The sequence below is a fragment of the Sorex araneus genome, chromosome 5, assembly GCF_027595985.1.
Source record: "Sorex araneus isolate mSorAra2 chromosome 5, mSorAra2.pri, whole genome shotgun sequence".
Taxonomy (NCBI): domain Eukaryota; kingdom Metazoa; phylum Chordata; class Mammalia; order Eulipotyphla; family Soricidae; genus Sorex; species Sorex araneus.
In genome coordinates, this window is record NC_073306.1 from 35,838,215 (window position 1) to 35,852,042 (window position 13,828).

Below are 13,828 nucleotides of genomic sequence, written 5' to 3' on the forward strand. Positions count from 1 at the left end.
CCCACCATGCCCGACGGTCATTCCCGCTGTTGGCTCTCTCAGCACAGGGTGACTTTGTCTCCTCACACTTGGTCATTGAATTCCGACAGTGAGTGTCCAGCAGGAGTGGAGACTGCCAGTTCCTTCAGCTGACAGCGTGTTATTTCCACATTGTCTATATTTGTCCAGTGTGGCAGAGCGTGAGGGGAGGGATGGCAAGGCATTGGCGGGGAGGGGGGCGGGCATGTTCTAAAACTGCCCTGGTATTCTACAGATTTTATCTTTACATCTACTAAGCCCTGGAGAAATCCACCTGAAAAAATTCTTTCAATATCTTTCAATATTTTTAATCATCACTGAACCGACTGTATTTTTTCCTAGTTTCACATTTAATTTATAAATTCCAAGTGTACAGTTTGGTGAATTTCAGTCCACGTGAGCACCCCTGAGTCCACAGCCAGCGTCAAGCCCACCTGCGGCACCAGCAGCCCCCTCCTGCCTCAGTCAGTCTGCACTCTCATCTTTATTCTGGCTTCTGTCACTCTTGGCTGCATGTTCCTGTCCTGATCTTAATATAAATAGAATGAGGCTACCTCTCTGTCTCTGTCTCTTTGCCTCGGAGTAATGTCTTGAGAGGCGCCCTGGCAGGAGGCCCCTCTCTCCTCCTGCCAAGTAGCCCAGAAATGCGTCTCCTACCACTTGCATCTCTCATCGCTGGTTGATGGACATCTGGGTTTGGTTCTACTTTGAGACTGTTTTGACTGAGGTGCTGTGAACATTTCCTGTGTTTTCTCAGACATATGTTTTCATTTACTTTTCACTACTTTTCTTATCGTGGAGATTTTTCTTTTTTTTTTTTTTTGTCTCCAGTAAAGTATGTCATTATGACACAGAAATCCTTACAATCTCACAGCTGACTTCAACCAGTCCTTCTTTAATTAACTCTGTCTTCACACCCACCTCCAGAGACACCTGCCTCTCCCCTCTCGGGCCTTTTCTAAATGATCAGATGCTTTCTTGAGTCTGCTAAATCTATTGCTGCTTGGCCAGTCTGCTTTAAAGTTTCCAAAATTTTATGCTATCTCCTTTCTTGACTGGAGTGATAGCACAGTGGGTAGGGCATTTGCCTTATACTCAGCTGACCCAAGTTCGATTCCTCCGTCCCTCTCGGAGAGCCCAGAAAGCTACCGAGAGTATCCACTCGCACGGCAGAGCATGGCAAGCTCCCTGTGGCGTATTTGATATGCCAAAAAAAGTAACAAGTCTCATAATGGGGACGTGACTGGTGCCCGCTTGAGCAAATCGATGAACAACAGGACGACTGTGCTACAGTGCTCCTTTCTTTCTTACTATCTGGCTTGTCTTGGTGGAGTTTAGGAGAGAACCGAATTAAAGGTTTTATTCCAGTTCATCTTGTTTATCCTCCACTTTCATTTTTTCCCTCCTCTCACCTTCCTTACCCTACCTCCACCTTACTGACTTTCATCCCCTTATATCCTTCTCTCTCTGTCTCCCCCTTAGATTGAGAACGATAAAAGGGAAGAATCTTCAGAGTTACTTGGCTTACGAGCCCCTTATTTTCCAAATGATAGGATGCAGCTAAGCAGTCTCTCCGCAGCCCATGGAAAGACAACTTTTTGCCTAATCCTTAAGAGCAAAAGGCGCTTTCCCCTCCTGCCCTTCCCGTTAGTAAGCAGTGACTGTGGGGAAGAAGAGCCCCCGCACAGAGCCCGCTCCAGGCAGGTCAACAAGAGAAGGGCAAGGTGGGGGCCGGGGCAGGGAGTGGGGGCGGGTGTGTGGCAGGGAGGCCATTGCCTTGCGTGTGTCCACACCCCTCACCCCCATTGGATCCACATGGTCCCCTGAGCACAGAGCCAGGAGTAGCCCCTGACACCACTAAGTGTGCCTGCATCAGGGCCCTCTCCGGGGCCAAGGAAGCTGCGGTGTAGGATTGCCTGTCAGTGCTCGGCCTCCCCGCCGGTGTAGGAGACCAGAGAAACACAGCATGTTATTACCACATGAATTGAGGCGTAAATCAGATACTCCAGCCCTTTTGATTTCTCTGCATTATGATATTTTTTTCTATTTTTACTCACAATGGAGACGTTACTGGTGCCCGCTCAAGCGAATGGATGAACAAGGGGACGACAGTGCTACAGTGCTATTCTTACTCATGGGGGTGGGATGGGGGGGCGATGCATATTGATACAGAAGATAACAAAGGGACTCCAAGGCCCAGAGTAGGAAGGAAAGCAAGTGACCAGTGCTGTCTCACACACACAGACACACACACACACACACACACACACACACACACGGACATAAAACACTTGTGCCAATGCTGCCATGGCCCCACAGCCCCTTCTACATGAGATACAAGCACGTGAGGCAGCCGGAAAGGAAGTGCAGACACCTGGGAGGTCCTCCCCACGTGCTTGTGACTGAGCCACGCAGAGAGCAGGCTGTGTGCTGTGGCGTCGGGTCTGGACTGTCCTCCCAGCCGGCTGTGTTCCTAGAGCCTGTGGCCAGGCAGCTGGGACTGGCAGCCGCCGGGCGCCGCCGCAGTGCCTCATCAGCCTGGCAGCCGGGAGACCTGGCGGGGGTGAGCGGGGGCAGGCTGAACCTCTGCTCTAGGGGACGCGCAGTCAGCTCCTTTGCCTCTCTGTCTCCCGCAGTTTGTATTTACTTGAACAAGAACGGCAGCACGGGCCCCCACCTAGATAAGAAGAAGGTCCAGCAGCTCCCTGACCACTTTGGACCGGCCCGCGCCTCGGTGGTGTTGCAGCAGGCTGTCCAGGCTTGCATCGACTGTGCTTATCACCAGAAAACGGTCTTCAGCTTCCTCAAACAGGGCCACGGGGGTGAGGTGATCTCAGGTAAGCACCCTGGGCGGGACGGCCTCCTGGCCGAGGGCAAACCTCAACCGATGATGCGTCTCCGTCAGGGCACCCGGGTCTGGCTTCAGACCCGGGCAGGCCCTGGAGAAGTGTGAGCGCTCTCATTCTGAGGGAGCCCCTGCCCCCCCTCTCCAGAGCCCCTCCGGGCCCTGTGCGTACGGAGAACACCTTGGCCCAATGTGAACTGAGCCTCTCGCTGACTCCTCTTAGCTGCCTTGTCCTTCTTCTGCCTCGCTTTTCCCCGGTGGAGGAGCATGAGTGTGGAATTGTCGAAAAGCAATTCAGAAGAAAGAACCCGGAGGGGGCCGTGTGGTGGCATGCGGAGTTTCTCCCGTCGGCCTCCGCCTCCCGTGGCCTTTGGGAGAGCGCGGACCGCACAGACCTCTGCTTCTCTCCCTAGCCCCCAGTCCCTAGCCCAAGGTCCAGGGCAAGGTGCAGAGAATTATTTTTTCTTAATTTCCTGCTGGACTCAACTGCACATTCCTCTTCCCCATTTGCTTTTATAAAGAAAATTTGCTTTTTTTTTTCCCTGCCGTGCGTGTTGTCTGTTTGAGTCGTCCCAAGTCCTGCACTCTGCTGTTTACTCTCCAGACATGTGACGAGTTGGCCTCGCTTGACGGCCCCAACTGTCACCCCTCCACAGCCTCCACCTCCTCCCCAACACATGTTGTCATGGCTGAGGAAACCCAGCTGACTCAGAAGACCCCAGAAATAAGCAGCTGTATTCTTTTAGCAAGTATTTATTGAGCCTCACGGTTGCCTCTGAGGTTCTAGCCAGAGACTGGTCGGAGGAGGAGGAGGAGGAGGAGGAGGAGGAGGAGGAGGAGGAGGAGGAAGAGGAGGAAGGAAAATAACGCTGGCAGGCAGGAAACGCTCACAGCTCACTGTCAGTGGTGTTCTAGTAGAGAAATGCATGCGAGTGGTGTTGGAGCTGAGTAGTTAAGAACAACTGATCTCCTGCCGAGGGGAGCCACTGGGAGGGCACGTTTTTGAGTGACGGGAACTGGGAATTCAGACTTTCTGTCTTTCTGAGGCCCCCGGTCACCATGCCCTGTGATTCTATGCAGCATGACAGGGCCTGACACACTTCACCACCATTTTTTTTCTTTTCTTTTTTTTTTTAAACGACGAGCATCTGACCTTCATCTAGGATTCTTTCTCTGCCCCCAAACTGGTTCCTGGGAGTCAGCGACCTCCCTGTTTCCTTGCCGCCCCCAGAGACAAAACCAGAGCTCTTCCACTTTTTAGGAATTATGGGGCCGTGTTTAAAGCAAATAGGAACAGAAATAAACGCAGGCATGGAATCATTCCAAACCTTGCTGAAATCCTAGTGCCCTCATCCCTGGTTGAATTGTACACCCAAACAGGGGCTGCCAACGGCCGAGGTCTCCTCTCCTCCCCGGCTTCTCTGATCCTATTGAAATGGTGCCCTCGGTGAACAGATTTCCTGGAGGAGGCCGAGCCAAGTGATGGAGGAGATAGAATTATGTTCACGGTTGTTTTCACAAGTTGATTAAAATCATTCCAGCATCCCGGATGAAACAGACCCAGCCTGGCCACTCCCACTATTGCAAGCCCTAGGTGGAGGCAAAAAAAAAAAAATCAAACCCTGAGGGAGGAACCGGGGAGGGAGGGAGGAAAGTGGGCATGAATCGCCTTTGTGGGAGCAGGTAAGTGGGAGGCAAGCAGTGGGCTGGATTCCTCCTGCCCAGTCTGCGCCGCGAAGCCCCGCCAACATGCTCAGCCCTGTTTGCTCGGCTCCGCAGCCGTGTTTGACCGGGAGCAGCACACCCTCAACCTCCCGGCAGTCAACAGCATCACCTACGTGCTCCGCTTTCTGGAGAAACTCTGCCGCAACCTGCGAAGTGAGAATCTGTTCGGCAACCAGCCCTTTAGCCAAACCCACTTGTCACTGTCCACCACAGAGTACAGCCACAGCCACGACAGGTACCTACCAGGTAGGAGCTGGGATGGGGCCTGGGTTCGAAGGGGCCAGTGTTAGTGAGCAGCGCCTGCCAGGGGTCCCAGGACCACCTTCAGACCCTCCAGCCTGACGCCGACCAGTCCAGCAGGCGGGTTTGCGGGCCCTCACCTCTGCCCCCCTTGAGAACGCCTTGGCCCCCCGCCCCCCCCCCACGCCCTCATCTTGACTCTTTTCAGGATTTTGTCCAGGACCCACCTTCTTTTCTGGGGATTTTCAGACCCAGACAAAAAGGTGCTCCGTAGTCCCCTCCTGAGCTCCCAGCAGCACCGGGAGCCACCACACACGCAGTCCCTGGTCCGTCACCCAGTGGGGACCCGGCAGCAGACGCCTCCGGGCGCTCTCCCCTGCCAGCAGGAAGATTCCGTCTCCGGCTCCAGATTGGGAAATCCGCTCTCCCGTGATTGGCCATCCCCGCTTCCCTTTGGCGCGTGGCCCCAGCTCCTCCAGCACTGCCAGTCTGGCAAGTCAATTCAAGTTCCTGCTGTTTCTAACTGAGCTGGAAAATAACTTTCTGAGTGAACGCATGAGATCCAGCAGGGGAGAGCGGATGCCACGTGGCCAGATCAGTGACTAAGCACTTCCGAGAGGGGTGAAGGAGTGAATGGAACTCTGCGCCTGGGACCTGGCGCCCGGGACACAGAACAACGGGGAGGGAAGGAAAACTCAGCCCTACACCTAGCCAGGTAGGTCATCGCCAGGAACAGGAAGGAAGCCCTCTCAGGAGCCTGTGGCCTTGTCCGACCCAGAGGAGAGAAGAGGTGGTGCTGTCAGCTGGGGCGGGGGGAAGCATAAGTGGCAAAGGTGCCCCCCTTCCAGCCTTCAGTATCAGTCTCAGCCCCAGAATGGCCTTGCTGGTTTTCTTTTTTGTTTCTTTGGGGGCCACCCCCAGCAGTACTTGGGAAATACTCCTGGCATGGTGCTCTGGGGTCATTCCTGGTGGCGTTCTGGGACAGCCTGACTCCAGAGCTGGAACCCAGGCCCCCTGCATTGCAGTGCCTGGGCCCAGCTCATTGCGTGCTCTCTCCAGCCCCTGCCTTTTCAGCGGAGTCTAGCAGAAGCCTTCCTAATAAAGTGCTGCTCCCGGAGAATGTTGCCGGGGACGTGACTGCTCACCCGCTCTGCCCGCTTCTCCCTCCTGCACCCCAGAGGAGCATTCTCACGTGGCTTGCAAAGGGAAACGGGACTCTACCAGTCCTGGACCGGTCTAGCCTGCATGGGCCCTGCAGGCCTATCTCTGACCCACTCCCTGATTTCTTTTGTTCAGGGATAACTTCTCAACCTAATCTGCTGTAGGCTGCTTCCAGTTTTGTTGGGTTGTTATTTTGTTGGGTTGTTTTTGTCGTGGTTGTTGTTCATCTGGGGCAGGGGATAAGAATGTGACAGGGCCAGCGGGGCCAGTTTGGGGCTCGAGACCTTATGCCATTGCCAGGGATTGGAAGCAGGATCACCTGCCTGCAAATGCCTTAATGCCTGTGCCATCTCTCTGGCCCCGGGTTGCTTTCTTTTAGCATCTTTTAGCATCGGAATCTCAGAGAACAAAGGGGCAATGGTTTGCGTTTCGATGGTTCTGCTGGAAGTCTGGGCTGGGTGTGAGAAGGCTGGTTGGAGGCAGAGGTGGCTTGGTAAATGCTCAGCCCCATTTACTTGTCCCCAAATACTGGCCTTCAGGACACTGAGCTGCACTGGAAGTACTCGAGTTAGACGGCCCCTGGGACCTGGCCACATGGAGACATGGTTGTGGGTCTGCGGCCACTGGCACTGTTCAGGACCCAGCTCTCAGATGCAGTATCATCACTAAAACCAGAAGCAGCATGCTGGTAGCACCGGGGGCCCTGCAGGTCCTGGGCCTGCACTCTAAGGTTGTTTGGGGTCGGGGCACAGCCGTGACTGGGGCTGGTTCCACCTTGACTCTTCCCCCGGGTAAGAAGCCAGCTTGAGCCGCCGTTGCTCCGTGCCTCACCAAGAAAAAGACAAAAACCCAAGTTACCGCGTTCCACCCTCTCGGTCCTCATTTTCAAACTGAGCCCGCCAACTTGGGGCTGACCTCCCTCCCTCCCTCCCTCCCTCCCGCCTTCTCTAACCTGTGTCTCACAATGGGTGCGCAGCGGCTTGGCTGCTCTCGCCTGTCTGTTTACTTCCTTGAAGTGAGCATTTCAGCTATGCCCAGACAAGCCAAAACACCGCCTGCGGTTCCAACTCCGCCGTGCTCCTTCCCTCGCCTTTTCTGCCTGTCTGCCCACGGGAAGCCGCTGACCCCAGCTCCACCACCGCCAGCCTTTCTGGCTGCCTCCAGCGCGCTCTCCATAGGTGCTCTCTCTGGCTTTGCCCACTGGATCACCCCCGCACTCCCTTCTGCCTGGCGATGCCCTTCTGCCTGCTGAAGGTCTGCAGGCCCACCCAGTTAGGCAGGAGCAGACTGCAGCCCTCTGCCTTCTTGTCAGCCCATCCCTCTCCACGATCGCCTCCCGCTTAGGGTCCTCCCCCGACTGCCCACTGCTGCAGATGAGGTAACTATAGTGAACACAGCCATCCAGTGCTTCTGCCCTTGGGCTTCCTTACTGACACTGAGGCTAGCTTTTGGCATCCAGTGTTTTACTTTGAAAAAAATCGCAAGCCTACAAAAATTTGGACAAATAATATAACGAGCACCCAGGCACACTTTGCCTGCGTTGACCACTTAACTTGTTTGCAGTACTTTCTTTCTTTCTTTTTTAAGTATGGCTGGAGCGATAGCACAGCAGGTAGGGCGTTTGCTTGGCACACGGCCGACCCAGGTTCAATTCCTCTGTCCCTCTCAGAGAGCCCGGAAAGCTACCAAGAGTATCCCGCCCGCACGGCAGAGCCTGGCAAGCTCTCCTGTGGCGTATTCTATATGCCAAAAACAGTAACAACAAGTCTCACAATGGAGACGTTACTGGTTCCTGCTCGAGCAAATTGATGAACAATGAGACAACAGTGCAGTGCTATAGTATTATAAAATAGTATGTCTTGAACTTATATATTTATATTTGTATCTATTGTTTTGTTAATTTACTGAACCATTGGAAAGTAACTGAACACGAGACTTGACCTGTAACTCCTCTTGTAGTTATCTCCTAAAAGCAAAAACTCATGTCCTCTCCAGGCTCGAGAGCTGTGTAAAATCTGTGTAAAAATTATTAAAATCTGCTACCTAATGTGTATGGGCCATATTCAAATCTCCCGGATGGTCCCAATAATGTTCCTTATACATTTGTTTTTCCAAAGCCAGTATCCAGTGAAGTGCCAATTCCATTTCATTTCCTCTTCAGTTTCCTTTTACCCAGAGAGGGTTTCTAGTCCTTCTTTTTACCCCGCCTTCCGTGACATAACATGGGCATTTTGAGGAATCCAAGCCACTTGCCTTTGTTCTGGCGGTGCAACATTTGTCAGCTCCCGGGTGCCCCAGACCCTGTGTCAGACTGTGGGAGACAGAGATGAAGCAGACTCCAGCCCTGCTCTGGAACAGTTCCCAGCGGAGAGAGGGAGACGCGAGTAAACAAATCTGGGCAAAGAGGTTGGAGCCGAGGCGGCCTTGCCCAGAGTCAGGTGAAGCAAGAGGTCGGGGGAGGACTCTTGGAGGACACAACACCGGAGTCTCTTCAGAACGCTGCGTGGGCAGGGGCTCAGGAGAACGAGCAGTGAGGGACTCTTTACAAACCTGATGATGTTGGGGAAAGTGCATTAGTTTAGCCGGCCCCAGTGACTCCATTAGTCTTACTGTAGTTGAAAATCCAAGCAGCACTAAGGGGTCGGCCCTTGGGGGATTGTCCAGGTTCCTCTCTGCTAGAGGAACCTATTTGCCTCGACACTGAGATCCTTATGTCTGTCTTTCTAGTTTTCAGCAAGGTCCTCTGAGCTAGTCACAAAGCCTTTCTCCTGCCAAAGTCCCCAGGTTCATGATATTATTTTTTTCTATTTGGGTCACACACGGCTATGCACAGGGGTTATTCCTGGCTCATGCACTCAGGAATAACTCCTGGCGGTGCTCAGAGGACCATATGGGATGCTGGGAATCGAACCTGGGTCGGCCGCGTGCAAGGCAAATGCCCTACCCGCTATGCTATCACTCCAGCCCCAAGTTCATGATATTTCAAATAAGTTACTTTGGGGTTTTGTTTTGGCTTGGCTTTATGGCCACGCCCATCTGTGCTCAGGACTTGCTCCTGCCCCGTGCTCAGGGATCACTCCTGGCTAGCTCAGGGGGACTCTTCTTGAGAGTCCCTGGTATAAAGCCAGAGATTTTTTTTTTATTTATCATCATGTTCTCTCTGCCTGAAGGATTCCTTTGAATATTTCTTATATTTATAGTCCACTGGCATTGAGTACTTTCAGCTTTTGTATCTCTAGAATGATTGATTTTGTCTTTTTTTTTTCTTCACCATTTTGTTGGTGTTTAGCACTTTAAAAATAATGCTCTTACCCTAGATTTGATCTCTGGCACCCCCCCCAAAAAATAAATGAATAAAAAATTAATATACCACCCTGTTGTCTTCTAGCTTGCCACAAAAGTCCGCTACCACTCTTTTTTTTTGTTGAATCACCGTGAATTACAAAGTTACTCTTGATCAAGTTTCAGACATACAGTGTTCCAACTCGAAGCCCTTCCACGCTGCCCTTCCCCCCGTCAGTGTCCCCAGTGTCCCTCCCGCCCCAGGGCCTCCCTCTATGGACGGTACTATTTCCCTTTTAGCTTTTGAGGCACTGTGGTTTATACAGCACTGTTGCCGACAGGGGTCATGCATTCCTTTCAGCACCCAGTCCTCCCCCAGGGTGGCCGCTCCCGCCTCTCCTGACCTATCCCAGTGGCAAACTTCCCACTGGGAAAAAACAAGACTCTGCCATCTCTCCTCCCATTGGTCTCATGCCTGAGTCTTTGTTCTCTGGCTGCTCTTAGGGGCCTTTTGATTATCCTGGGTTTTATGATGCTGCGTCTTAATAGGTTTTTTTCCCTTCTGCCTTTTGTGCTTGGGGTTTCTGAAGCAGCTTAAGTATGTGGATTTATCATTTTCTCAGCTGCCGGAGATAAGGGTAAATCGCTGTCTCTTGCTCAGTCAGACTTTAAGCCGTTGGGTATCAAGCCTGTTTCGGTGAGTCCTTTACAGCAATACAAAAATCCTTAGTCGTCTTAACACAGAAGTCGTACTGTGGATCTGTGTGCCAGGAGAGAGTGATCACCAGCGTCCCCGAGTGAATCCTGAGCGGCGGCTATGTCCAGTAGCTAAGAAACCCCACAAAGGACGGTGCGACAGCTCAGTGGCCAGGACCCTCTGCAGGGGCAGAGAATGTTGCGGCTGGGACAGAGGAGCTGAGGCGTCCGTAGGGCCCGTCAGGCGTGTCTGCAGTTGGTCCCCCGGAGAAGGACGAGGGGCGCTGCCTGGTGTGGACGGGACTGTAGGGATGAGAGTCCCATGACAAAGACCGTGACTGCCGTTCTCTGTCGGTGCTCACAGCCCCGCCAGGGGAAGCAGCTTCCCCCGTTCCAGACGAGGAGGCTGTCTGCTGGCAGAAACCAGATGTCTGAGCGGCAGACCCAAATTCCACCCCAGCTCCCGAGCCCCACACCCTGCTCATCCCACTCTGCCATCCCGGCTCCCTTGGACTTTTCCTGTTTAATGAAGCAAACCTGAAACAAGGGTGCATGCACACGTGGCATGGGTCCTTTGAACCCAGCCCTCCAGCCAGGCCTTCTAATGCAGCATCTCTAAGATCCTCTAAGGGTCTCTAAGGGTCCTACTGACCCTGCAGGTGGCCATCCCCTAGGCACCCTCATCCAAGCAAAGGTCGCTCTTCCCTCGCACCCCAACTCCCTGCCCTGGCCTCCTACCTGTAAGACGGTCCTCTGGATCCTAGAAAAGCTCCATGTTTCTTTTATTTCAGGGGGCAGGGCTCAGAGCAGGGGTCAGGAGGTCCAGGGGTCCCACGGCAGTTCTGGGCTGACTGGGCTGGAAGTCCAGTGCAAGGCTCCTGCGGACACGATGCTGCCCGGGCTTTGTGCCAGGAGGTCTAGGACACACCCGGCAGTGCTGGGGGCCTGGGCACTTCCTCAGATCAGATGCATAGTAGGTGTGGCCCCTAGCCAGATTGTTCTGTTTTTATGAGGTTCTCCTCCTCAGACCAAACCATAAATTCTAGGAGGAAGAGTCTCTCAGGGGGAAGGGGCCGGAGCAATAGTACAGCAGGTTGGGCATTTGCCTTGCATGCGGCCGACCAAAGTTCTGCCCCCAGTGTCCTGTATGGTCCTCCGAGCACTGCCAGGAGTAATTCCTGAGTGCAGAGCCAGGAGCATCGCCAGGTGGACCCCAAGAGCCAAAATATAAAAATAAAACTTCAGGGGCTGGAGTGATAGCACAGCGGGTAGGGCGTTTGCCTTGCATGCGGCCGACCGGGTTCGAATCCCAGCATCCCATATGGTCCCCTGAGCACAGCCAGGGGTAATTCCTGAGTGTAGAGCCAGGAGTAACCCCTGTGCATCGCCAGGTGTGACCCAAAAAAGCAAAATAAATAAATAAATAAATAAATAAATAATAAAACTTCAGAAGGGGATCTGGAGCGATAGCACAGCAGGTAGGGCATTGGCCCAGGTTCGATTCCCAGCATCCCATATGGTCCCCTGAGCACCGCCAGGGGTAATTTCTGAGTGCAGAGTCAGGAGCATCACTGGGTGAACCCCAAGAGCCAAAACATAAAAATAAAACTTCAGAAGGGGGACTGGAGCGATAGCACAGCAGGTAGGGCATTGGCCTGGGTTTGATTCCCAGCATCCCATATGGTCCCCTGAGCACCGCCAGGGGTAATTTCTGAGTGCAGAGCCAGGAGCATTGCCGGGTGGACCCCAAAAGCCAAAACATAAAAATAAAACCTCACAAGGAAAAAAATAAGAGTCTCTCGGGAGACCAAAGCCCAGAGGGTGACTGGACTTGACTTAAATGACCCCGTGAGAGCCAGCGTGACCACAGCTACAGGGACCTCCTGCTTGGGCCTCCTCTGGCACTGCCCAGACAGGACCCTTTGCGCCAGTGCCGGGCCTGCTCTGATGGTCTCTGCCCTTCCTGTTTTCCAGGTGAAAACTTTGTCCTGGGGAACAGTCTGGCCCGGTCACTGGAGCCACACTCAGACTCCATGGACTCTACCTTGCACCCCACCAACCTCGTCGGCTCCTCCCAGAATCTTCGAACCACTGGATACAGGCCTCTGCTTCCGGCCTGCGGCCACCCACTGAGCTCCGCCTCAGCCGTGCGCCGGCTGTGCGCCAGGGGTAAGCCAGCCCTGCACGCACACCCGTCCCTTCCTCGGGAGTAAGCTCAGTCGATCACTGCTTACTGTTTAGATTGGGGTTCTTGGCTCTTGATGGGGGTCCTCGGCTCTTGACCGGGGTCCTCGGCTGTTGGGAGACAAATGAAGCTCTGGGCATTTCATAATGGAAGCCAAGACCCCAAGACCTAGAGCCAAAGGGGCAGAGTGGGACTTACCCATTAATTTAGGAGGGTGGTCTGAACACCATCTACTGCCATGAGGATGCAAAAATCCATCCCTCTCCTCAAAGGAGCTCCCCGCCTGCGAGGGAGACCCACACTCAAGCACTGTCGTTGCGAAACACTATCTTGAATTCACAGATTTGCTTTGGGCAGTCTGAGCAAGCTACGAGGCACACCTGACTCAGACTCAGAGGGACACTGTGGCACTTCAGAGCAAGGGTGGGGCATGTCCCACCTGCAGGCTGAGTAAGGCCCATGAATTCAGAGGGTCTCTACTTGTGCTGCCCACAGTCCTTCCACCTGTATTATGTGGCCTGCTGCTGGTGGCATACATGTGCAAATGACCCTTGGCAGAGACAAAAAAGGCTCCCCACCCCGCTGCAGAGGGTAACTGTGTGAATGTTCGTATCAGAGATAGGAGGGTAGAAGATCTTTCTAAGAAGACAATTTAGCACAAGTAGAGGAATAACTGCATGTGGTTTGGTTTTGCTGATACACAGTGTAGGCTTGAGAGATAGCACAGCAGGTAGGGCACTTATCTTGCATGCAGCTGACCTAGGTTTGGTCCTGGGCATCCCATATGGTCCCTTGAGCACCACCAGGAGCAATTCCTGAGTGCAGAGCCAGGAGTAACCTCCAAGTACTTCTGAGTGTCACCCCAAAGCAAATAAAATATATAGTATGGGATTTCAAAGAGAAAAGGCTGGAAATTTGAATATACAGGAATATATAGTAGAAAATATTTTTATTTGCGGGGAGGCTTCCAAGGGCCAAGGGGCCAATTTTGGTAATTCTCGGGCAATTTATCTGGACAGAATGATGCTAGGGCCCAGCAGTGCAGTGTCGTGTAGGCTGAGCAGTGCTTACAGAACCATGCAGTGCCAGAGATAGAATTCAGCGTGGCACGTGCAAAGCATGTGCCCTAACCCCTGTGCTACTGCCCCAGCCCTATAGAAGAGAACTCTAAATGCTGGAAGAAAGAGTTTGGTATTGGGGCTGGAGTGATAGCACAGTGGGTAGGGCATTTACCTTGCACGCGACCAACCTGGGTTCGAATCCCAGCATCCCATATGGTCCCCTGAGCACCGCCAGGGGTGATTCCTGAGTGCATGAGCCAGGAGTGACCCCTGTGCATCGCTGGGTGTGACCCAAAAAGCAAAAAAAAAAAAAAAGAAAGAAAGAGTTTGGTGTTGATATTCTAGGCAGGGAGAAGCCACCAAAGACTTTTCACGGGGCCAGAGCAATAGTACAGGAAGGAGTGCATTTGTCTTGCACGCAGCTGACCCAGGTTTGATCCTTGGCATCCCACATGGTCCCCCAAGCACCACCAGAAGTAATTTCTGAGTGCAGAGACAGGGTATTGCTGGGTGTGACCCCAAAAAGACTTTGGGAGGGTGGGGGAAGACTTTTCATTAGAGGCAGGACCTAAATAGGATTTATTGTTGGTAGGCCTGTGAGTCATGTATTGAGGA

The 13,828-nt window shown here is 53.1% G+C and overlaps 1 protein-coding gene across 9 annotated transcripts in view; it reads left to right on the forward strand.

The window, feature by feature from the left end:
• SCMH1 (Scm polycomb group protein homolog 1) overlaps positions 1-13,828 on the forward strand; it is a 211,157-nt gene that overhangs the window by 189,578 nt on the left and 7,751 nt on the right. For all 9 annotated transcript variants that reach the window (XM_055138836.1, XM_055138835.1, XM_055138842.1 and 6 more), the window contains 3 exons: positions 2,655-2,855; positions 4,643-4,834; positions 11,942-12,136. In XM_055138836.1, the coding sequence (XP_054994811.1) occupies positions 2,655-2,855; positions 4,643-4,834; positions 11,942-12,136 (588 nt within the window). The remainder of the gene's footprint in view (positions 1-2,654; positions 2,856-4,642; positions 4,835-11,941; positions 12,137-13,828) is intronic.